The sequence below is a fragment of the Staurois parvus genome, unplaced genomic scaffold (genome assembly GCF_062004578.1).
Source record: "Staurois parvus isolate SC_StPar_1 unplaced genomic scaffold, SC_StPar_1.0 ptg000242l, whole genome shotgun sequence".
Classification (NCBI taxonomy): Eukaryota; Metazoa; Chordata; class Amphibia; order Anura; family Ranidae; genus Staurois; species Staurois parvus.
Window position 1 is genome coordinate 1,812,442 of NW_028318038.1, and position 26,393 is coordinate 1,838,834.

Here is a 26,393-nt window from a genome sequence, read left to right on the forward strand (position 1 = left end):
TGAAATACCCAAAAATATTTATTTCAAAATGGGACACACAAGTATACAATCTCCCTATCCAACCACATTTTAGTCTGTTTAAGCAAAGGACCTCTCACCCTATGGCAGTTATCACTATTGTAAGTGGGGGCGTTTGTTTGCCAGCACATTTCTACCAACAGACTAGCCCTTCCTAAATACCAGTCGTATTTGGTGTAAAAATAATGCTGTTGCTGGTCACCTTCACAGTTGATTGTAGACTCAAAGTCCCATCATCCTAGCTAATGTGTCCTAGCTTTCCTTGAGTTCTAAACAGAGTATCCTTGAAGTAGAACACTGCTGTCTCACCACATATGTCCTAAGAAACATTTTCTGTAAGGTTTGTTAATGCACAGGACCCATTAAATATCAAAGCAAATGTAAACAATTAGATAATAGGCAATTCTTAAGCTGAATATTATTAGTGCACCAACAAGAACACATTAGGATATACAGTAGGGTTACCGTACATCATCATTTAGTAACCTCTCCTCTTTTCCTGGGAGAGCTCATAGCATCAAAAGCCAGACACTTTCCTAAGAACTGGAATGTTTGCTCAAGCTATAGCTTGGATGATGGAGCAAATTTCAGTGCCATATCTTGTAGAATCTGAAGAAACTTCTGCTCATCGTCAGTGGAGGAGTGTGTGCTGGCCAGGGGTAAATGGCTAGAAACAGGTTTACGATCTAAAGAAAAAAAAATTATATATACACACACATACATACAGTATTGAGCTTTACATAAGTCATATAATGGTCACATCTTTTTGGTGAACTCTTGCTGATTGGTGGAGCTACGGAAATAAATGATGGGTCAGGCTTATCTGATACGGATGCTAAGTAGAACGTATACTGTGTTCGGGGATAATCTGATTTTAACCACTTAGTTTCCAGTGCCAGTTTGCCCATCGGTGCTGGGAGCGCAGCTATTCACCCCAGTGTTGTTTGAAAATGTCTCCAGGAATCTGGGTCTGGCTGAAACTGCTGCCTGTCAATGACCTAGCTAAATCTGTATACAATTATGTTTGATTATGCTATTTGTCAATAAAAAATAGTTTTAAGCTAAATAATTTAGGTGTAATCCCTAGGTACTTTAAAAACCCATTTACTTTCTAGTTTGCACATTCTTTGATACAGTATAGAATGGGACCCCCCTTTTATCTCACCATTTCTGAAGACTAAGGTTCTATTATGGGTCCCACAGAAGGTAAGGCTTATACCTTGGAAGAAGAGTCCACTTGGATGTTTGATTGCAGCAGCAGATATGGCGAGCCACACCACTGTGTCTGCTCCTTGTTCTTCAGTGCGTAATCTGTTCTTCATTTTTTCATAGAAGTCTGGCATTGATAACCTTACAGCTAAATAAAAGAAATCCAGTCAGCTATAGCTTGAATAAAACTGAAGAACATGCACAAGCAATTATTTGCTGTATGACTGTGGCCACGTTGGTGACAGAAATCGATGGGGATTTATACAGTGTACACACATAAAGAAAGCCAATAACAGTCTCCATACCCATGTCTGCCCCAATGATTGCAAATAAAAGTTACATATCAATTATTGGTAACCTGGTGTGTCTGCCCAGCCTGGGTGCATTACAGAAAAGTGAATCTTCGGGTATGCTTTGGCCCACTGCTCGGTCAGTATCACCTGCTGCCTCTGTAGCAAAAATAAAATGTGAAGAAAACCTCAGTTTGTATATTAGATTGTATAAAGAAGAAGAATGCAGCTGCATATTATTTCATCATTTGCATTGATGTCATTTTCAGCATTTGAACCATCACTATTACATCTGCTAAGTGTAGCTGCACTATGGGCTGTAGCAGAGGGGTGACTTGGAGGAAGTGTTTAGTGGGCAGCTAAAGCTTTAAAAAATAAATAAATAATAAGCGAGATATAAGCCATACTGATCCACGCCGTTCTCATCAAATCAGGTAGATTTGAGCTATTGTAAGGGAGTTTGTTCAACCAGATTGCACAATGTGGAGTCAGCTTTAAGAAAAGTAGATAAGTGGTTTGTACTTTTGTCTGGCAGCACTAGGGTCTGGTTCGAATCCCAACCATGGCACTACCTTCCTGCCTGGCATGGTCCCTGGTAAGTTAATTGGCTGCCCTCTAAATTGGTCCTAATATGTGTATGTATGAATGGGAGTCACATCTGTGCACGTGCTATCTGAATTAAAGGCGCACTCTGTGTTCCCTGACTGCAGAGCTCACGCCCGTGCACAGTGACAACAGCTGGAGCCAGTAAATACGTGAATACTTACTAACCAGCGCACGTTTAGTAGACAATCACGGTACCTACAGATAAGGCATATTATAAATGTATCTGTAGGTATAAGTTATAATTCAGACTTTACTACAGCTTTAGGGAGCATAACTGCCCAGGTCAAGGCTAGATGTAGAAGACCAAGTAAAATCTTCTACAAAACACTGTCAGATATGCATTCAATATCCATCATATCACTTCAAGAGGGCTGGAGGAAGGTTTGGCTGATACAGCAGTAGTACCCCAGTCCAGTTTACAACACTAGCTACAGAAATATGGTGTTCATGGAACTATGGCTAAGTGGCGCTATGGTCATTGACTTGAATCCCAACCTAGACACTAGCTGCACAGTTTACATGTTCTCCCTGTGCTTGAGTGGGGGTACTCCGGTTTCCTCCCATACTCCAAAGGCATGCTGGTAGGTTAATTGGCTCCTGTCTAAATTGGCCCTAGTATGTGTATGTATGAATGTGAGGTAGGGACCTTAGATTGAATGTATAATATTTATGTAAAGCGCTTCAGCACTATATAAATACGTAAGAAAAAATAAAGTAATAAAATCATACATACAAAGCATTTTCTCTACTAGACACGGGATCGCTGTCCGTAAGTAGAATATGGTAGTCAGGTAAAGTGTTACCTACCATTTCCAAAACGGGTATGTTACAGATCAAGCAAATCATTTTATGTAACTGTAAAATCAAATAAATGCAGGTTAAAAAAAAAAAACAGTGGCGGGAACAGACCTTATTGTGTGCGTATGCCATTGTTCCATCAAATGTGCCCTTTTCAAGCTGCAGGTCACACACGTCCAGTTTTTGAACCAGCATACCACCCGAAGAGACCGTCACCTAGAACAATGTAATAATCACTGACATGACTGACAAACTGCTGCCTTTGCCAAGCCTGAGATCCACTCCACAAACTAAGGGCCAGTTCAAACTATATTCGTTTCAGTGTACTTTTTTCTGCATCCAAAACACACAGAAAATAGGTTATATGGTTGTCAATGTCATAGTTTACATCAGTGCTTGCAGAAAAAAAAAGTAGAACAGGCCGCATTCTTCCTGCAGAGAACTGTACTGGAATGCGGTACAACACACTGGAACACACCAAAAAATGCACAATTGTCTATTTATTTGAAGAAAAAGAGTGGGAAAAAATTAACTGGAACCAAAAACATGCATGTGGAAAAGCATCCAGAATGCATCTGGACCAGGGGCGGACTGACAACTCATGAGGCCCCTGGGCAATAGGGGATCATGGGGCCCCTGTGTCCTTGCCCAAACTCAAAAAAGCCTATGAAAAAGGTACCAGGGGCATCTCATGGGGGCCCCCTACTGACCCCGGGCCCTCAGGCAGTGCCCAAGTTTCCAAATGGTCAGTCCACCCCTGATCTGAACTGTGTTTGTATGGTGTGAACCAGCCCTACAAGCCTCTAGAATGTGGAAACATGCATTATAGGAGATCTTGCACTGTAAAAGACAAATACATGTTGGATTCCCCTGTTGCTTCTGGGTGATAGATTGTTTTATGCATGATAAAAATGATGGGAGTGAAGAAAGAACACGGACACTCTATTGTACTTAGAACTGTAGGATTGTGCCACTGTAGCTGAAAGCAAATAAGGCCCTCCTGAGCATGAAATGAGAAAGCAGTAGAAGCACAATAAAGGCAACCTGTTGGGGAAGGTCCACTTTAATACACAGACATGAAAGGTAAATTTCCACAATACTTACCACCCTGGCACCTTCTTCATTCTCCAGTACAGGCAACAATGCTCTAGTGAGAATATAGGTACCTGAGGGCAAGAAGAAAATAATTCAACTTTAATTTTCAGCTCCAGTGTTGCACATGCGCCACTTTTTCATGCCACGCATCTATATTTGTCTTGCTCTAGGCACTGAGAGCGAACACTATTCTAAATTAGCATATGAGCTCTACAACCTAAATGATGTAAATGAGTTCACACACACAATATACAGCACAGAATGTATTTATCATAAAGCAATTATGTCTCATGATATATGCCAATGCATAGAAAGGGTCTACTCTAGACCGAGTTCCAAAGGTTGTACATACATGAACATTAATACAGTTGTGTCAGGACGGGCAGACGACAAGCTTCCAGCATTCCCTGCTACACAACATCATTTCTATGAGAGCTTAGCTCAGCCAAGTTTAGGAATAAGTGACATCAGAAAGTTCATTAGACCCTCTAATACTGGGCCCTAGGTGGGCATGGAAAGTAGGGCCTAAGGGTTAGGGCTATTGCACATGATCTTGCTGGTCTTCTGGTGCAAAAAGATAATGTCAATTAATGCAAGCCTTCAGTACTTCAAAAAAGTAAACGCCAAACAACCAATGTATAATGCCTTCTCCAGCAGGATTGCACAACCTCATGTCTATGGGTTTGCCACTTGACTGCCTCTTTTTTTTTGCCTACTAGAGTGGTAAGAGAACCTGTCCCAATCACTATTGCTCCCTCCTTAGAAAAGCAGTGCTGCTTTTCTCCTTCACCCTACCCAAAGAACCAAAAACAAACCTTCGGATGAGCCATGAATTAGTGTTTCTATGGAAGCAGCAAACAAAGAAATGATACCTGAGGGTGGACTTTAATGTACAGTTCACATACTGTATATATGCTATTACATACAGTGCAAAGATTCATGTATGTTGCAGCTTCGGAATGCTGTGTATATATAGGATTCCATTCCCTGCAGTTCTTTTATAGGGTGGACTGTAAATAGTAATAAGGAGGTTTTTAATAGAAGATGGTCCTGAAGGTCAATGAGCACTGGTGTGATCAGACTGTCACATCAGATAAAGCAGAGAGCAGGTCATACTACCGGAGCACAGAAGAGGACATATTTTTCAGCTAAAGTGTATGTAAACCCAAATAATAAACTTCTTTGATTGGTCTATTTTTGTTAAATTTTACCATTCAATGTTTTTTGTTATATCAATATGTCTGATAAGAGAAAATAAATGTCTGTTGATTCTGCCAAAAATCCATTGCGCTGAGTGTTATTAGCTATGTCCAGTTCACCTGTGCTACTAGATTAAAGAACACCTCCCCCTATGTTGTGGAGATGGGGAGGAAATTCTGTAGTCCAAACCAGGAGCAAGCAGTCTAGGGTGACAATACTGCATATCCATGATACGGTACAGGGAGCGTGGCTACCCTTGTGACCAGGAGAACATAAAAGAAAAAAAAAACAAACACTTGAGAAATAGAAAACTAATGTAGCCACATCATACCACAATATACTACATTTTCCTGGAACAGAAAAAAACACCTGAAAGAAACTGGCACAAAATGGATAGCAACATCTTTTTTTTAATGCATGCAAAGAGGAATATCTGATCCCACAAGGACTAAGGATACAAAGTCCCTTATTGTTTTAGCATGCAATGCCACATGTGTTGTTGATAACATCTGTATCTCTTTGTTGTTTGCTGTATAAAATGCATGTTTCTTATGATCAGTTCATATTGCCTAAAGAAAAGGCAAGCATGCTTCAAAAGTTCCATTACAATCTATTCATTGTTTGCAGACCTTAGATTTTTTATCCCAGCCTTTAAACAGGGAGGAAAAAAAAAACCTCTCTATTAACTGAGCACAAATGATGCAACTTGTCTGCACAGCAAACATCCCCCCATGGATTTGCCATTTGCCACTTACCATTACCATTGAAAGTGAAAGTAAAAGAAAATCCCAAATTTTGGCTTGTCCTCAGAAAAGTAATAAAGGGGAAATTCTCCAATGGGGACACTAGTTCTGGTGACCTGAAGGTCCCCAAGGAATAATGGCATGCAATGCCAAGCTGTGGTTTCTAAAGCGAGCAAAATCCTCTCTTGTATTAAAAGAGGTATAGACTCCAGAGAGAGATATCATATTACCCCGGTACAAATCATTAGTAACACCTCATCTGGAATATGCAGTTCAGTTTTGGGCACCAATTCACAAAAAGAACATTGGGGAACTGGAGAAAGTACAGAGAAGGGCAACCAAACTGATACGAGGCATGGAGGAGCTCAGCTATGAGGAAAGATTACAGGAACTGAATTTATTCTCTCTTGAGAAGAGGAGATTAAGGGGGGATATGATCAACATGTATAAATACATCAGTGAACTCAGTGTAGAGCTATTCACCCTGAGATCATCACAGAGGACAAGGGGGCACTCTACATCTGGAAGAAAAGAGATTTAATCTCCAAATACAGAAAGGTTTCTTCACAGTAAGAGTTGTGAAAATGTGGAATAGACTCCCTCAAGAGTTTGTTCTGGCCAGCTCAGTGGATTGCTTCAAAAAAGGCCTGGATTATTTCTTAGATACACAGAATATAACTGGATACTAACATTTATAGGTAAAGTTGATCCAGGGAATATCAGATTGCCTCTCGGGGGATCAGGAAGGAATTTTTTCCCCTGCAGGAGCAAATTAGATCATGCTTTGCTGGGGGGGTTTTAGCCTTCCTCTGGATCAACTGTGGGTGTAGGATAACGTTTTGTTTTTTTTTAACGGTTGAACTAGATAGGCTTTTGTCTTTTTTCAGCCAAATTATGCAACTATGATTTCCTCTCACCTCTGGATCAACTGTGGGTGTAGGATAACGTTTTGTTTTTTTTTAACGGTTGAACTAGATAGGCTTTTGTCTTTTTTCAGCCAAATTATGTAACTATGATTTCCTCTCACTTCCTGTTTAGGCTATGGGACTGGTAGTGAAGGGAAATCTCCGCAATGGGACACAGGTGGCAACATTTTTTTTTTAAATAATTATATATATATATATATATATATATATATATATATATATATATATATAGCACCGTGGAATTGATTTACAGGAGGCTTATTACCTGTCATAAATATCACTTCCTTATTCAAAGTGCAGTAACCCAGAGCAACCAGTATACTGAAGTCAGATTAGTAATGCAACCAGTCAGATTGCAGAATACTAAAGTTGGATCAGTAATGACACTGGATTCTGGAATAACTAATTTTACACTTGGTAAATTGAATCCTGAAACTAAACTAAACATTTTTATCATCACAACCACCAAATTAATTTGCAATGAATTCAAGAAATCTCCAGAAGCAGCAGGTTCAATTCTGGGTTAACCCCGTTCATTAGATTGTTCTGCCACTAATACACTGAAACCACAACTATCTAACAATGATGAATTATTTATCTGCACAGTATCCTGCAACGGGAAGAGGAGACTTCTCAGCCCATCTTGTGACTTAGTAAACTTTATGTAGACCATTACATACAAGTAAAAAAAAAAAAAAAAAAGTAGGAATACAAGTCACCAGCACAAAATGCTATAAACATGTGTTGATGGGCTTCTTTTTGCATCAGGATGATTTCTATCCCCATAGTAGTCAACAGGATGGCAAAACCAGCATGAAAAAGGTTGACACTGCACTTGTCAATGAACACTGAATGATCACAGAAGCCTCTTATACTGATGTCATATGAAAGCTAAATGAACTTAAAGGCATGCTGCACTAGCCTATTGCCATAAGCCCATTACCCATCAATGCAGGCCTTTAACCCTTTCACTGCCAGGTCCTGCCAGCAAGGGATTTTACACACTCAGTCACCGGATGCTGGCTGTCAGATGGAAGCGATCGGGCAGCTGACATACCACCAGAAAAGAAAGGTGCCTACCCCCTTTTTTGTCCCCTATATGATGGAAAAAAAAAAAAAAAAGTACATTGCAGCACATTATATCCCCCCCAAAAATCCTTTAGGATGGCCCCTCCCCAAGCATAAAGGCACACGTTGGAGACTCCTACATATGAAAATGTTGATTACAATCATGTTACGTATCGTCACACACACCAGAATGAGAGCAATAGCTCTAGCACAAGTGCCCTCGGGTAACTTTAATCTGATGACCTTGCAGGGGCTTGTAAAATGTCCCCTATGGAAAATATATGGTACTGAAGTTTGTCGCTATTTCACGGGTGCACGCAATTTTAAGGTTTGACTTGTTGAGCATCCATTTAATTGGCACAGCCTCATCTTTTATATTTTACCAAAATATTGGGTAATGTTTAGCATTTGTGTGTCCGAAAATTAAGATTACTGTATGTTTTACTGACATTTTATTGCATCTCCTAGACCAGAGGTCCTCAAACTTTTTAAACAGGGGTCTGGTTCAGGGACCTTCACACTGTTGGGGGCCGGACTATAGTTTGAAAGAAATATGAACAAATTCCTATGCACACCGCACATATCTTATTTGTAGTGCAAAAAAACAATACAATATTTAAAATGCACTGTATTTTGTAATGCACTGGACACCAATATGCACTGTATTCTGTAATGCACTGGACAATACAATGCACTGTACTCTGTAACGCACTGGACAACGCAATGCACTGTATTCTGTAACACACTGGACACCGCAATGCACTGTACTCTGTAACACACTGGACACCAATATGCACTGTATTCTGTAACGCACTGGACACCGCAATGCACTGTAATGTACTGGACACTGCAATGCACTGTACTCTGTAATGCACTGGACACCAATATGCACTGTACTCTGTAATGCACTTGACACCGCCATGCACTGTACACTGTAAACGCACATGACACCGCCATGCACTGTACACTGTAACGCAAAGGACACTGCAATGCACTGTACACTAATACACTGGACACTGCAATGCACTGTAATGTACTGGACACTGCAATGCACTGTACTCTGTAACGCACTGGATACCAATATGCACTGTACTCTGTAACGCACTTGACACCGCCATGCACTGTACACTGTAAACGCATGTGACACCGCCATGCACTGTAATGCACTGGACACCGCAATGCACTGTATTCTGTAACGCACTTGACACCGCCATGCACTGTACACTGTAACGCAAAGGACACTGCAATGCACTGTACACTAATACACTGGACACTGCAATGCACTGTACACTAATGCACTGGACACTGCAATGCACTGTAAAATAAAATTCTTGTCCAACAAAGGAAAATGTAGGCAAGCATAGCAACGGACTAGCATAGAAGAGGAAGTGTAGGTTTTTTTCTATGTTTCTGATCATGCGTATTTTTTTCTATTTGATTATTTCCATATGATTACTGTACACATTAACTGAAAATTGGACGTTGTATTCATGTACAATAAACATTTTCTAGCTTGCACCCCTGGTTTTTGTCATCTGAAAAGTTGGAGTTGGCTGTCGAAAGCACCATACTAATGATCAGATAATTTCCGATTGTTCCTCGTACAGAAATTTACGCACGATTCTCTTATCCTGTGTGCGGGCCATTACTTTGCTTTCTATTAAACTGAACAAATTACTTTGCTAACAGGATAGCACAGATTCACTCAGGGCTGTTCACACCATGGTGTAGAACCATCAGTTTTTCTGCCCGTGTTCTGCAAGGACACAACGAAATCAATGGTTCTCTATATGCCCTGTTCACACCACAACACTGGTATCACATGCAGATTTTTTTTCTGCGCAGGAATCTGCAATGTATAAAGCTCATTGAAGCGCACATGAAAACTGATGTAAACTGATGGCTCTGCAAGCAATATCTGCGTGTCAGTTTTCATCTGTTTGTATGCACGTATGGTGTGAACAAGGTCTTATAGATTTGGTTAAGACCAAATCCTTTAGAAAATGTACGCATTAACTTACATAGACATTTGGAAATCATTGTCAGACCTCCAATCACCTGACAAACTTGCAGATCAATGGCTGAAGCAGCAGTTACATAAGAGGTTTCTGTCTAGAAATTCATGTAAAAAAAAATTTTATGAACTCAAAAACAGATATGTAAAAGCTTCAGTAACACACAGCAACCAATCATCGCCTACCCAGGACATTTGTTGCAAAGTTCTTTTCTATTCCATCTTCTGTTAATTCTCTTTTATTCACCATACAACCAGCATTGTTTATCTAGAAGGAATAAAACAGCATAGATTTTATAAATGTTCCCACCTAAAAGATGTTTGGTGCAGTTATATCGTACTTATATCATAAATCCTATCAGCCCCCTTCTACTACTCTTATACTAACCTATCCGCAATCCAGCAGGATAGGAGTAGACCGTATCCACGCATACAGTACGCTCTGCACTCACCATTCATTTCTACAGAGTAGGAGCTTGTATCTAGAAAGCTCCATAGAAATGAATGGAGAGTGCCTTTCACAAGTGGCTGTTTAATCTCATCAGCAATATTTCGTTGATCAGGAGGGGCAGCTCTGGGGGGACGAGGGACAATAATACAACTTATACAGTTAAAACAAGACTGGGTATCAGGCAAGGACAGCTTCTAGCCCAGGACAGGAGCCTTAGCTATTATGTCTAGACAGGTTCCCTTTAAAAATAAAAGACACTGCTACTATAATAATTGCGTAATTGTATGCTAGCTAATAGATTGCTGATATCGGACAACAAAAGCGGATTCTATTCAATTGAGCTTCTAAACATTCTTCCAGTCCTTCCAAGCAAGGAATGCAGACATCTTTCAAAAAATTTCAGATGCATAAGTATGCTTACACCTTCACCCGAGAGGGTCCGGCCTGCCATTCAAGCCCCATCCACTGTATTGCAGGGTGGGAACGAAAAAGCTTAGTACTCTTATTTTTCTTTCCGGGTTGTGAGTACTGCTGTTTTAGTGATTGTGGGAGGACACATAGAAACTGAGAAAAGTGACAGCAAAAAAAGACCAAGTGTTACATATATTATTTATTTCAGGTACTTATATAGCACCGTCAATTTACGCAGCGCTTTACAGTGCATCCAGAAAGTATTCACAGCGATTAACTTTTGCCACATTTTGTTATGTTATATCCTTATTTAAAAATGGATTCAATTCATTATTTTCCCTCAACATTCTACAAACAATAACCCATAGTGACAATGTGAAAGATGTTAGATTTGAAATCTTTGCAATTTATTATAAATAAAAAAAAAAAAAAACATGTATATAAGTATTCACAGACAACTTGATTGGAGTCCACCTGTGGGAAATGCAGTTGATTGGACATGATTAGGAAAGGCATAAACCTGTCTATATAAGGTCCCACAGTTAACAGTGCATGTCAGAGCACAAACCAAGCCATGAAGTCCAAGGAATTGTCCATAGACCTCCGAGACAGGATTGTATCAAGGCACAGATCTGAGGAAGGGTACAGAAAAATTTCTGCAGCATTGAAGGTCCCAATGACCACAGTGGCCCCCATCATCCATAAATGGAAGAAAATGGAACCACCAGGAATCTTCCTAGAGCGGGCCGCCCGGCCAAAATGAGCGATCGAGGGAGAGGGCCTTAACCAGGGAGGTAACCAAGCACCCGATGATCACTCCAAAAGAGCTCCAGCATTTCTCTGTGAAGAAAGGAGAACCTTCCAGAAGAACAATCATCTCTGCAGCACTCCACCAATCAGGTCTCTATGGTAGAATGGCCAGACAGAAGCCACTCCTCAGTAAAAGGCAAATGGCAGCCCACCTGGAGTTTGCCAAAAGGCACCTGAGGGACTCTCAGAACATGAGAAAGAAAACTCTCTGGTCTGATGAAACAAAGATTGAACTCTTTGGCCTGAATGCCAAGCACCATGTCTGGAGGAAACCACGCACCGCTCACCACCTGGCCAATACCATCCCTACAGTGAAGTATGGTGGTGGCGGCATCATGCTGTGGGGATGATTTTCAGTGGTAGGAACTGTGAGACTAGTCAGGATCGAAGGAAAGATGAATGCAGCAATGTACAGAGACATCCTTGATGAAAACCTGTTCCAAAGCCCTCTGGACCTTAGAATGGGGCTATGGTTCATCTTTCAACAAGACAACGACCCTAAGCACACAGCCCACATAACAAAGGAGTAGCTACAGGCCAACTCTATGAATGTCCTGGAGTGGCCCAGACTTGAACCTGATTGAACATCTGTGGAGAGATCTGAAAATGGCTGTGCACCGACGCTCCCCATCCAACCTGATGGAGCTTGAGAGGTACTGTAAAGAATGAGAAAAATGTACCCAAAAATAGGTGTGCCAATCTTGTAGCATCATACTCAAAACAACTTGAGGCTGTAATTGGTGCTAAAGGTGCCTCATCAAAGTATTGAGCAAAGGCTGTAAATACTTATGTACATGTGGGTTTTTTTTAGTTTTTCATTTTTAATAAATTGCAATTCAAAACGAACTTCTTTCATGATGTCATTATGGGGTATTGTTTGTAGAATGTTGAGGGAAAAAATTTTATTTAATCCATTTTGGAATAAGACTGTAACATAACAAAATATGGAAAATGTTAAGCTCTGTGAATACTTTCTGGATGCACTGTACATATATATTGTGCATTCACATCAATCCCTAACCCTCAAGGGGCGTACAATCTAAGGTCCATCACATTCATACATACTAGCGGCAATTTTGACAGGAACCAATTAACCTACCAGCATGTCTTTGGAGTGTGGGAGGAAACCCACGTAGGCACAGGGAGAACATGCAAACTCCAGGCAGGTGGTGCCGTGGTTGGGATTCGAACCAACGACCTTAGCACTGCCAGGTAGAAGTGCCAACCATTTAGCCACTGTGCTGCGCTCTCTCTCTCTCTCTCTCTCTCTCTCTCTCTCTCTCTCTCAACAAAAGGGCACTGAAGTTCCTTCTTAGGGGAGGAAATGTGCATGTAGTTGTGAACTGCATGTTTTTAAAAATTTTGCCCTGACATACAGTGTGTCCGTTATTATTTCAGTGCAAGAGATTAATGGGATGACAAAAAACAACAACGTACCAGTACATGGAGTCTGTTCTCAGTCTTAAACTTATCAGCAAATTCCCAGATTTCTTTTGGATTAGACATATCCAACAGGTGTACCAAGACACTCTGGAAAGAAAAAACAAAAAAAAAAACATAAGACCCCCTAATTACCAGAGCCTAATTACCAGTTTATTTTTAGTCTGAACCAAACTTTGTTTTGTTTTTTTTATAGCTCTGGATAAGACAGAGAAGGGTTACCAAATCTGTTATGTTTTGTTGCTGTCTGTTCGCCTGCTAGGAAATTCCCCTCTCCCTTTCTTCGTCTACGATCACAAGGACAGGAAGGCAGAGGAAATCAATGGGTACACATACAGCAGTAACAAACTGACAGATGTAGGCTGGAGTGACAGCAATATTAGTTTTATTTTATTTTGTATCGCTGAAGAGCAGACACAACAAGCTATGAATCTAGTTAAGCAAAACACATCAGTGTCTTTGGTACCAGGATTTCAAGTGACATTATAATAAACTTGTGTTATACAAGGTCAACAGAATCGCTATCCAATATAGACAAGAGAAGAACCCATATTTTGTTGAACTTCTTTTGCACAATCCCTTGTTTCAGAGGTAAAATTATAACATCTAAGGGCCTAATTTATCAGAACTTTCCAAGATTTCAAAGGTGAGACCATGCATGTCAAGACTGGTTGTTTCCGATTTAATATAAAGGTGCACACATATACCTAAGTTATATGTCATCCTACTGTCGAGCGTCTTCCCTGCCCATCCCTGTTACGTCCAAGCCTGGGAGTGGGAACTGGGATATACTCCCCTTTGGCTTGGGATAAAGCTTTCCTTTCTGCTTTTAAACTAACCATAGCATCACAAGTGCAAGAAAGGAACTTCAAAATACTGACCAGATGGTACTGTTGCCCAGCCATGTTGCACAAGCTCATCCTGTCGATACCAGATCAATGTTGGAGATGTGTACCACCTGGCTCTCCATATCTCCACGTGTGGTGGTCCTGTCTCAAAATCCGAATGTTTTGAAAGGATATTTTTCAGTTAAGTCATCTTATTATGGATGGAACATGGCCAGAAACACCTGAGGTGACCCTTCTTTCTAGGACTCGGTTCTATCAAAAAAATCAAGAAGAGCCTGTTCTGATTTCTACTCCTGGCAAGCTGGGTCTTGATTCCCAGACATTGGAAATCTCCCACCCCACCTGCCATACGAGAATGGGTTCTGGAAATAAACCTCATTATGAGGATGGAGGAACTACTTGCTATTGCCAATGAAAATTTTACCAAATTTCGGGAACTGTAGTTCCATGGATAGAATTTTCTGACTCCAAAAGTTTGCCCTTCATCAGATAATCCGCTACTTGGCATTCCTTTATTAGCCCAGTCAGGCTGGTCCCCTTGTTGGACCTTTCTTTTTCTTCCTTCTCTCCCTCTTTCTATCCTCCCCTACTCTCAAACCCCCTGCCTTTTTGTTTTTGACTTTTTTTCCTTTTTAAAAATGTGGCAATAGCTTAACTATTACGCTGGATTCCCACAGACAACTTCCTGCAGTGGGCACTTGTATGCTCGCCTAGACCAGTGATCTCCAAACTGAGGCCTTTGCTTGCATTTATCTAGCCCTTGAGGAACAATTTCTCCTATTGACACCAACAATGAGGCACCATCCCCTTCACTGACATCAACAATGGGGCATAATTCCTACCACTAAACACCCAATGATGGAACATTGTTCTTCCCACTGATACCAAGGACAGAGCAAGACTCCCTTCACAGATACCAATGACAGGGAACTATTCCTTCCACTGACACTAATAATACGGCACAATTAATAATTTCTTTACTCCCACTGACCACCAAACCAGATGCATTCCTTACTCTCACTGACACTGGGGAATATTCTAGTCCCACTGGCATCAGTTATGACGGCACCCCTATAGACTGAAGGACAGTAAACTGGCCCTTCATTTAGAAAGTTTGGAGACCCCTGGCCTAGATGACCAGAATCAGATGGACAGAGAAAGATGTGGCATCACAAGTCTTTACACTATGGAGGAAATAATATAGCCATTAGTGTCACTTTAAATAGCTGGACTTCCTTTAACCGTTTCAATACCGTGTGATTTTACACCTTCCTGCCCAGGCCATTTTTCAGGTTTCAGCGCCCTCACACTTTGAATGACAATTGCGCGGTCATACAACACTGTACCCAAACTAAAATTTTATCATTTTCTTCACACAACTAGAGCTTTCTTTTGGTAGTATTTAATCACCGCTGGGGTTTTTATTTTTTGCTAAATTAACAAAAAAAGACCAAAAATTTTGAAAAAAAAACACATTTTTCTTTGTTTCTGTTATAAAAGTTTACAAATAAATAATTGTTCTTCATAAATTTAGGCCGAGATGTATTCTGCTACATGTCTTTGGTGAAAATAACCCAAATTAGGATGTATTTTTTAGTTTGTAGGAAAGTTATAGAGTTCACAAACTATGGTATAGATCTGAATATTGATCAATCCTGAAGTACTGACAGCCAATCTAATTTCTTGAGGTCCAAGAATGTCAGAATAGTACAGATATCCCCAAATTACCCCTTTTTGCAGAGTAGACAGTCCGACGTACTTCATAAGAGGCATGGCGAGTTTTTTGAAGTTGTATTTTTTTGTCATAATTTTTCGGAAAATGAAAAAATTAAAAAAATTATTTTCACTATTTTTTTTTTTTACATACTGTCACCAGTGCAGTACAGCGTCTTCATATAACTGGCATGGCGGTGAACATGGACACTGACTGGTGACAGTATGAAAAAAAAAATATATATTTTTTTTATTTTTTTTTATTTTTTTATTATATTTAATTTATTAAATTTTTTTAAAGATTTTTTTTTTCATATTTTACTATGACCAAAGTAGTACAATGTTACCATAGTAACATTGTACTACTTTGGGGGAGTGATCAGTATTTTTTTTTTTTTTTTTTTTTTATACACAGTTTGCTTATAGCAAAGAATTACTTTGCTATAAGCAAGCATTTAGCTGAATGAAATCGATTCATTCAGCTTTTTTTTTTTTTTTGTGCTTAGCTGTGATTTGGTCACAGCTAATCACATGACATGTGCATGTGACCTGCTGTGACCATTCACAGCTAGGCACTAGTATACAATGGATGGCATCATGAATGAAGCCATCCATTGTATACAACTATCATGTGACCTGCTGTGATTGGTCACAGCAGGTCACATGGTACCAGCTACGGGAGCCGGTACTCGGATCTGTCATCGGCCGTGTCCGAGGTGCACGGCCCGTGACAGATCCCGCTGCTGCGCCGCTCTGCTGTGCCGCAAACTGCGCATGTGCGGGAGCACGCCAAATGGCGTGCACCCGAAATTTAGGAGCGCATTTCAAGCCGCCAAACGGCCATTGGCCGGGCGGCTAATGGTTAATCCCTACTGTTTGAATGCCACATGCCTTAAAGTGCAAATATCTGAAGAAGGTTCCAAATAATAAAACCAACAAATTCTGTCTGAATCTGAGCAAGGCTCTCATAGTGGTTTGTTTCAAATGGCTTTTCCCCAAGAGGTGTTAGAATATCAGCTAAGATGTTACTGAGTCTCAAAGGTTGTTGGTGGAGAAGAGAATACTTTCTGAAGGGAATGTTGCATGCATATTCAAAAACTCAGCTTAAAAAGAAGACAAAGGGCAGAGATTTTTTACACGACTTGCACGAGCTTCCATTAAAAGGTTAAAAATGTAGCTTCTAAAGCCTGCATACATTATTTTTATGTAATGTAAATAATCAGTGTTTATTTCAAATTGGGCTGCAATGCAGATTATGTGAGGTGCAAGCATTTATACAATGACTTTACCTCATTCCCACTGTTTGTAATTATCTCCTTTTTTGCTTCTTCTGCTCTGTCCTTGTTTCTGCATACCAGGTGAACAGTACCACCTACAAAAATTCAAAAACACATCAAGTAACAATATATTACTACTGATGGGCAAAACCTCAGATATTGTAATTTGTCTCCAAGGGCCTTCTTAGTGTTGATGCAGATTTACCTCCCTTCATAATTTCACCGAAAACATGCAGAAGAATTTAAGATAGATTTACTTTTTTTGAGAAATCCTGAATCTGTTTTGGACCTTTTTCTGCATCTCCCATATTTTACCAGAACCATAAAAAATCAAATTTCAGAGTTCACTAGCCAAAGCTTGTTATACTGTACACTTAGATACTCTTTAACCCTTTTGTTGCCAGAGCCATTTCTTTTTCTTAATTTTTTGCACAAATGTTAAAATGAACATTTTAGGCCTAAAGACCCCCCACATTTTATATAATTTCTGAAAGCAAACACCCTGTAGAATATATATGTAAAGGGCAGTGTAAATTGACGGATCTATACAAGTACCTATAATAAATAAATTATATACACACACCTCAAAAAAATTAAAGGAACACTGAAAACACATCAGCTCTCAATGGGGAAAAATATAATGCTGGATATCTATACCGATATGGACTGGGTAATGTGTTAGGAATGCAAGGATGTCCCATCATTTGATGGAAATGAAAATAATCAACCTTCAGAGGACTGAATTCAAAGACACCCCGAAAATAAAAAAAATGATGCAGCAGGCTAGTCCATTTTGCTGAAATTTCATTGCAGCAACTCAAAATGGTACTCAGTAGTTTGTATGGCCCCCATGTGCTTGTATGTATGCCTGACAACATCGGAGCATGCACCTAATGAGACGACGGATGGTGTCCTGCGGTATTTCCTCCCAGATCTGGACCAGGGCATCACTGAGCTCCTGGACAGTCTTGAGGTACAACCTGGCGGAGTCGGATGGAGCAAAATATGATATCCCAGAGGTGTTCTATTAAATTTAGGTCAGGCGAATGTGGGGGCCATTCAATAGTATCAATTCCTTCATCCTCCAGGAACTGCCTGCATACTCTCGCCACATGGGGCTGGGCATTGTCGTGCACCAGGTGGAACCCAGGACCCACTGTGTCACTGACCCTAGCCAAATGCAAAACTAGTGAAAAACAGCCAAAAAAGAGGAGTAGGGAAAAAAAAGTCAATGGCCTCCACTTGTAAAACCATTCCTGTTTCGTTGACGTCACCAGCTGCTGCTCCATAGAATATCTCATAAATGGTAAATGTTTAGGAAACATTGAATAGTTCTACAACTAAGCTTTATTATAAGCTTACCTGTAGGTTAAAATAAAAATACCACTTTTTACTACCACTTTAACCTTACCTCTTTTAGCTATGGCCAAAGCAGCTGCTTTTCCGATCCCACTATTTGCTCCAGTGATCATATAGGATTTTCCTGTAACATCAACTTGCAAATCTTCTGTCACAAAGTACTTGGCTGCAGACTCATATCCACCTCTGTGAAAGGCCATTACAAAATACAATAAAAGTTCATAACTAGGGATCAACACAAAAACAAAAATATAATAATAGAATTGTTCAATCAAAAGTGGCGTGAATGGTTTAAAAAAAAAAAAACAATCATGCCTTTTATTTCTGCAAATTATTATTTTGCATCACAGTATGGACATGGTGCATGGTCCATAATAACTGGTACAGTGGACAGTTATATAGAAAAAAAGTCCTTAATAGTACTTAGCCCCAGTTATACCAACCAACCACTATGCTGTGTAGTGTGTGACATCAGATCCCCACCCCGTCTCCCGGAAGCTGAGAAATACTATCTAAACTGTGTACTTTGGATGGCTGTAGAGCAGAGAGGACTGCACATAAATGAGTACAACATAAGTAAAAAGATTTGCTTCATCTCTGTGTATCACCTGAGGCAAGTCACTTCACTGGGTATATATAAAAGAGTTTAATGTCACTTAAAAAGTAGAACTGTAGGCAAAACTGTTTTTCTCCATTTTGGATAGAGGAAGTGAGGGTTATAACCCCCGTCAATTTATATTTTTGCCATTTGTGTTCCACTGGGGAGATTTCCCTTCACTTCCTGTCCCATTGCCAAACAGGAAGTGAGAGGAAATCCTACAAATTAGGGGAATTCCTTGGCGACCCTCAGGTCACCAGAACTAGTGTCCCCATTGGAAGATTTCCCCTTTATTACTTTCCTGGGGACAACCCAAAATTTTGGGTTTTTCTTTTACTTTCCTTATCAATGATAATGGTAAACAGGACAAATAGAGAAGGCAAGTCTCCTTAATGGGGGCACAGACTGCAATAGAACCTAATAGTTATTCTAATCCCGCTTCACTCTATCCAAAACTATAAAAAAAAAAGTAGTTTTGCCTTTAGTTATACTTTAATGACAGCCATGGTGCTACCAAGTCAGGAATGATGGTTTATCACACAACTGTCCTATGCCAGTAGTTGGATCTGTTCTGAAGGAGATGCTGACCGTACAATTCCTGACACAGAATAATCTACAAATATATATAATAAATACATTTATGATTATTCCACCAAACAACAAGCATGTAAAATATCAAAGTCAGATTACACGTTACAAATACACAGCTCTCCAGTTTTGGGGTGTATGACCTGTGCAAGTCTATCTACAGGTCTGCTAGCAGTCCCGGAAATGTTTGCACAATCCCGAAAACAGAAATCGGAAGTACACAGGGCACCGTCCCTATGTTCCTCACTAACCACACTTGAGGAAGTTTATTTATCACCAATTATTACTGGTTTACAAAGATTTAGTACCCCTATTATTACAATACGGTTATTACACTGTTACATAGTTGATAGACTCGTGACTGTTTCATAACCAATTAAGGACCAGGCTTTTTCTGGCACTTTTTGTTCACATGTAACAATGTTTTGTTTCCTAGAAAATTATTTAGAACCCCCAAACATTATACATTTTTTAAAAGCAGAGACCCTAGATCAGCGGTTCTCAACCTGGGGGTCGCGACCCCTTTGGGGGTCGAACGACCATTTCACAGGGGTCGCCTAAGACCATCGGAAAACACATATTTCCGATGGTCTTAGGAACCGAGACACCGCTCCTGTCTCAGGCGATCTGTGGACGGGATGATATGCTGCCCCTGTAACCTGGCCACACCTCCGGGATCACTCAACAGCTCCGCCTCCTCACCGCTGAATGGCCACCGGAACTGTAGCTCAGGAGAGGCACACAGGCGGCCAATCACCGGCGAGGAGGTGGAGCTTGGAGAGGAGGAGCCGAGCGGCAGCACGCGGAGATCAAAGAAGATGGAGGGAGCTGCAGGAGCGAGTGAAGAGAGAGGCCAGAGAAGGAAGACAGCTGACAGGTAAGTGCAAATTTTGCTGCTGCAGCCAGGTATGCAGGCTGTAGATGGGAGAGGGAGAGAGCGAGCCCAGGCTGGAGCAGGAGTCAGCAAGGTAAGTATCATTGGTGTCAGTGGAAGGGATAGTGCCCCATCATTGGTGTCCCTAATACCAACAATGGGGCACTATTCCTCCCCCCACTGACACCAACGATGGGGCACTATTCCTCCCACTGACACAAATGATGGGGCACTTTTCCTCCCCCCACTGACACCAACGATGGGGCACTATTCCTCCCACTGACACCAACGATGGGGCACTATTCCTCCCACTGACACCAATGATGGGGCACTATTCCTCCCACTGATACCAATGATGGGGCACTATTCCTCCCACTGACACCAATGATGAGGCACTATTCCTCCCAATGACACCCACAATGGGGCACTATTCCTCCCACTGACACCCTCAATGGGGCACTATTCCTCCCACTGACACCCTCAATGGGGCACTATTCCTCCCACTGACACCCACAATGGGGCACTATTCCTCCCACTGACACCAATGATGGGGCACTATTCCTCCCACTGACACCAATGATGGGGCACTATTCCTCCCACTGACACCAATGATGGGGCACTATTCCTCCCACTGACACCAATGATGAGGCACTATTCCTCCCAATGACACCCACAATGGGGCACTATTCCTCCCACTGACACCCACAATGGGGCACTATTCCTCCCACTGACACCCACAATGGGGCACTATTCCTCCCACCGACACCCACAATGGGACACTATTCCTCCCACTGACACCCACGATGGGGCACTATTCCCCCCACTGACACCCACGATGGGGCACTATTCCTCCCACTGACACCAATGATGGGGCACTATTCCCCCCCACTGACACCAATGATGGGGCACTATTCCTCCCACTGACACCAATGATGGGGCACTATTCCTCCCACTGACACCAATGATGGGGCACTATTCCTCCCACTGACACCAATGATGGGGCACTATTCCTCCCCCACTGACACCAATGATGAGGCACTATTCCTCCTCCCCACTGACACCAAAGATGGGGCACTATTCCTCCCACTGACACCAATGATGGGGCACTATTCCTCCCACTGATACCAATGATGGGGCACTATTCATCCCATTGATAACAATGATGGGGCACTATTCCGCCCACTGATACCAATGATGGGACACTATTCCTCCCACTGATTCCAATGATGGGGCACTATTCCCCCCACTGACACCAATGATGGGACACTATTCCCCCCACTGACACCAATGATGGGACACTATTCCCCCCACTGACACCAATGATGGGACACTATTCCCCCCACTGACACCAATGATGGGGCACTATTCCTCCCAATGATACCAATGATGGGACACTATTCCTCCCACTGACACCAATGATGGGACACTATTCCTCCCACTGACACCAATGATGGGACACTATTCATCCCACTGATACCAACGATGGGACACTATTCCTCCCACTGACACCAATGATGGGACACTATTCATCCCACTGATACCAACGATGGGACACTATTCATCCCACTGACATCAATGATGGGGCGCTAGTCCTCCCACTGACACCAATGATGGGGCACTAGTCCTCCCACTGCAAAATTACAGTTATGAAGTAGCAACGAAAATAATTTTATGGTTGGGGGTCACCACAACATGAGGAACTGTATTAAGGGGTCACGGCATTAGAAAGGTTGAGAACCACTGCCCTAGATAATAAATTGGTGGGTATTGCAATTTTTTATGTCACATGGTATTTGTGCAGCAGTTTTTCAAACACAATTTTTTGGGAACAAAATACTTTTTTTATTTTTATTTTAATGCAAGAAAAAAAAAAAAATTCACAATACATAACCCAATTTTTGGTAAAATATACAAGATTATGTTACACCAAGTAAATAGATACCAAACATGTCATGCTTTAAAATTGCACACCCCCATACAACGACGACAAACAATGTAAATTCTACTACCCATTACTACCCATAGGAAAAGCTTTAAAAGCCTTCACAGGTTACCACTTTAGATTTACAGAGGAGGTCTGGTGCTAAAATAACTGCCCAAGTTCGCCGTGATACCTCATGTGTGGGACAATTGCTTTTTGTGTGTGTGTGTGGGGCCAACACGTGTGTTTGCATTTGTGTGCAAGCATGGGGCACTTTAAATTTTTTTAAATTATTTATTCCTACACTGTCACTTTAAGAAAAAAAAATCTTTTTGATCCCTTTTATTGCAGTCACAACATCCCTTGTGACAATAGTCATGTGACAGGTACTCGTTATGGAGGGATCTGGAGTCAAGGAGACCCCAATCCCTGCTCTGCCTGTAAAAGCATTCAATCACACTAAGATCGCAAGATTGAATGCTTTTATTTTTTTTTTTTTTAAATGATGCTGATTGTTTCCGAGTAAACCAGAAGTGATGTCCCTGTGACTAGCCGATGGCAGCAATGGCTGGTCGTTCGGGCCCGCCCAATTGGACGGGAGATCAAAGCAGTGGAAATCATCTCGGGAATCATCTCCGCAATGTGCTTGTAAGCACATTGCAGAGATGATTGTTAAACAGTAACTTTATTATACAACATGAAAATAATGGCAGAGCGGCCCTCCTCAGTGTGGCATTACACAATGATTACAGTTACATTCCTTACATGACAGTTCTGCATACTGGATACACAGCTCCCACAAACTGCAGAATATTTACTATGAACAAAAAATACATTATTCCAACTGAAATTTGTTATTTGATCGGTAACCCCTTAGAAGGGGTGGACTGACAACTCATGGAGCCCCTGGGCAATAGGGGATCATGGGGCCCCTGTGTCCTTGCCCACACCCAATAAAGTCTATGAAAAAGCCAATGAAAGATACCAGGGGCATCTTGTGGGGCCCCTTACTGACCCCGGGCCCTTGGGCAGCGCCTGAGTGCTCAAATGGTCAGTCCGCCCCTACCCCTTAGGTGACTAACACCTCAGAGCTAAACACTTAGGCTCACCGACATTCCTGCAACACACCGAGGACTGCTGTAGCTCTGGGGGTTAACCCCTTCACGCTGGCCGCACACAAATGTGCAGCCTCCCGGCGTCTGGGCCTAGACGCCGAGCGGCCGCACATTTGCGTGCAATTAACAAAAACATATGTGCTGAGAGGGCGCACCCTGCGCGCTCCCAGCACACGTCTGGTACTCACGGAAAGGTCCCGGTCTGCTCTTTCAATTGGGACCTTTCCCGATCATGTGACGACACATCACGGCGGTCACATGGTCCTTAAACCCCGCCTTCCGGCTTCTGAAACTCTTAAAGGGCCGGGAGACGCCGGCGGGAAGGGGTTAAAATTGTGTTGCGCTGAATGTAGACTCACATCTATGCTGCACTTCCTAATGAAAGACAACCAGTTTTCAAAAAATAAAATATCAAACCCACTCTTAGGCCCCATGTACACGGGACACTTCTGAACGAGCGAAACTGACTGCTGGAAAACATAGGTTAAAAAACGTCTGTTTAGCCACGTTTATGCGCGTTTGCGTTTAGAAGAATTTTTTTTAAAGATAAGCACAGAAGAACCTCCCAAATACCCAGAATGCACTGAAAGTGGTAAATTATTAACTATTTCAGACTGTTTCAGAGAAATACAGAGAGTAGAAGCAGAGACAGAAGTATGTGTTGAGGTTAGTTTAGGTTTAACATTTCTTTTGTTTCCAAGGGTGGGAAAGGTGTCTGCTGGAGTGAGTCATTAAGGTCACCTGGCAGGGGGTCGCCATGAGGTGTGAATGGTCATAAACATATCTTTTGTTTCCAAGGATGGGAGAGGTCTGAGGTGTGAATTGGTCATTACAATGTGTGACCAGCTTGGTAGGAACATCCTGTGTTCAGTGTTTTGTCCATCTGAGTACCTTGAAAATGCTTTGCATGCATTTTTCATGTTGAAAAAAGGCTCTGGACAGCATCGGGAACTGGAAGAGTTAAAAAATTTCAAACGCAAACACTTATAAACACGATTTGCCACGTTTAGCCGCGTTTACAAGCGTTTTGTGTTTGAAACACTGATAAACTCAACTGCTGAACACAAGTTTTCTGCGTTCAACAAAACGACTGTAAACTCAAATGCCTGTAAATGACTGTAAACAAAGATGTGTACATGGACACATAGGAAAACATTAGGGAGAGTTCAGGGGCTGCTGAAAAAAAACACTGAACAGCTCCTAGCCGTGAGGTTATCAGCTGCAGTGTACATGAGCCCTTATGTGTACACCCAAATAATCAAATAACTTCTTTAGTGTCTACAGATCGACAAGGTGGAAATGGCGCACACTGGAGCCACGCCCTTATATAGATAGGTAAAGATACGGCTTCAGCCTGAACTCCTCCTGGCTATGCTCCTTTTCTTTACACGTGTGTGCGGTTGCGGTGCATTCCAGTGCAGAAAAATGCTGCATGTTGTACTTTTTTTTTTGTAAATGCACTGCAATGTTGTAAACTAGGCTCACTGGAATGCATCTATTGTTCATTCATACTGTATTTATGCTGCATTTAAAAACACACGACTACCAATGAGCCCTAAAGTGTATCTAAAGTTTTTTTTTGGTTGTCCTGGGGGGTTAGACCCTCTGTCAGGTTTTTACTGCTGTGTCCCCACTGGAGAAATTCACCCTCTTGACTTGTCCTAATTACGGATGAGTTGCGGCGTGTACAAACAGGAAGCAGAACCCACCACACATATCCTACTGGGAAGCTGTCAAAGCGGCCAGCCAATCATGTGCGGCGGAGGCATTCCCCGCAGCCACACCTATACACCCCCCTTCCATACATGTGGCTAAGGGGTGGGTTATGCCTCGGCCACCTGGACATGGCTCAGCTCATCTCTGGTCCTAATGATCACTGTCACTGGGACAGATAGTGATAGCAAATCCAACATTGTGAGCTGCCAGCACAGGAAGAGAGGGGAATCTTCCCCCCGGGGACACTTGTTCTGATGACAACTATATCAGCAGAACAGCAGTGAGGGAAACTCGTGTTTTCTGTATCATGATCAGAACGCCCTGGGTGTGTGATCTGCTGAGGGTGTTCATTTAAAATGGACACCCCAAAAGCAGCATGTTTGCCTGCACCGGATCAAATGGTGCTTCGGTACCACACGTTCCAGTTGCAGTGAATTTTTGAAAAGTAGTACATGCACTTCTTTTGGTGCAATCCGATGCGATCGCTGCCTATGGCCGGAAAATCGCACTGCGCCGAATTGCATAGGAATTGTACAGGAACATGGAGATCGTTTCTGCATGACTCAGGTGTGGAGCAGCCCTGAGAGGAGATGAGAAGGACTCTCCCATTGGGACAAAGATGGCATAAATATGACCAGGGATCTAACCCTTCCAACACTCCATCCAAAAGTCACAGAGTGAAGTACAAGAGAGAAATCATCCGCAGACACAGGAATGTAAACAAGGAAGAGAAATCCCGTCACCATGGTGACCAGTCATGAGTGATCTGCACTCCACAGTCTGCACTAGAGGAACACAGATAGGACCTGGTTACCATAGGCAACGCCGCGTATGTTTGATGGAGGGCGAGCACACTGTACTTACTTGGTGTACTCCCGGAGCCCCTTCAGGAACCACACGGTGTTTCTGTACAGAGACATGACTATCATGGGCTCCCTTCTCCCCCTCTACACACCCCTGTCTATGGGCACTCCGCTCAGGGCCCGCCCATTGCCGGGATCACATGACCTCACCCGGCTATGTAACCTCTCCCCTCCTCCTGAGAGCTGTGCACACGGTGTTGCCGGTTGTGTAACCTCGTGGGAGCTGTTGTCGTGCAGTGTCCGGGTGTCATATACAGGGTGTCATATACAGGGTGTCATACACAGCCCCACACTCTGCAATCTACATGACAAACCATTCCTGGACACGTGTTCATTGTTTACACCAGGAGGCTCCAGCCTGCTCTGTGTGAGGGCCACGTTGGATTCCCACCAATCACTTCTATACATTCATCAATACAATCTAAATGTAGGAAAACGTTTA

At 42.0% G+C, this 26,393-nt stretch overlaps 1 protein-coding gene across 1 annotated transcript; it reads right to left on the reverse strand.

Annotated features, from left to right (window-relative positions):
- Nucleotides 1-26,109, reverse strand: DHRS12 (dehydrogenase/reductase 12). The gene is made up of 10 exons (XM_089680329.1): nucleotides 25,953-26,109; nucleotides 18,329-18,462; nucleotides 16,930-17,012; nucleotides 13,077-13,169; nucleotides 10,154-10,235; nucleotides 4,026-4,087; nucleotides 3,033-3,137; nucleotides 1,586-1,676; nucleotides 1,238-1,375; nucleotides 1-704 (listed from the first exon to the last, which is right to left on the reverse strand). Exons 1-10 carry the CDS (start codon nucleotides 26,015-26,017, stop codon nucleotides 580-582), a joined length of 978 nt encoding a protein of 325 aa, XP_089536455.1. The 5' UTR covers nucleotides 26,018-26,109; the 3' UTR covers nucleotides 1-579.
- Between the last annotated feature and the right edge of the window lie 284 nt (nucleotides 26,110-26,393).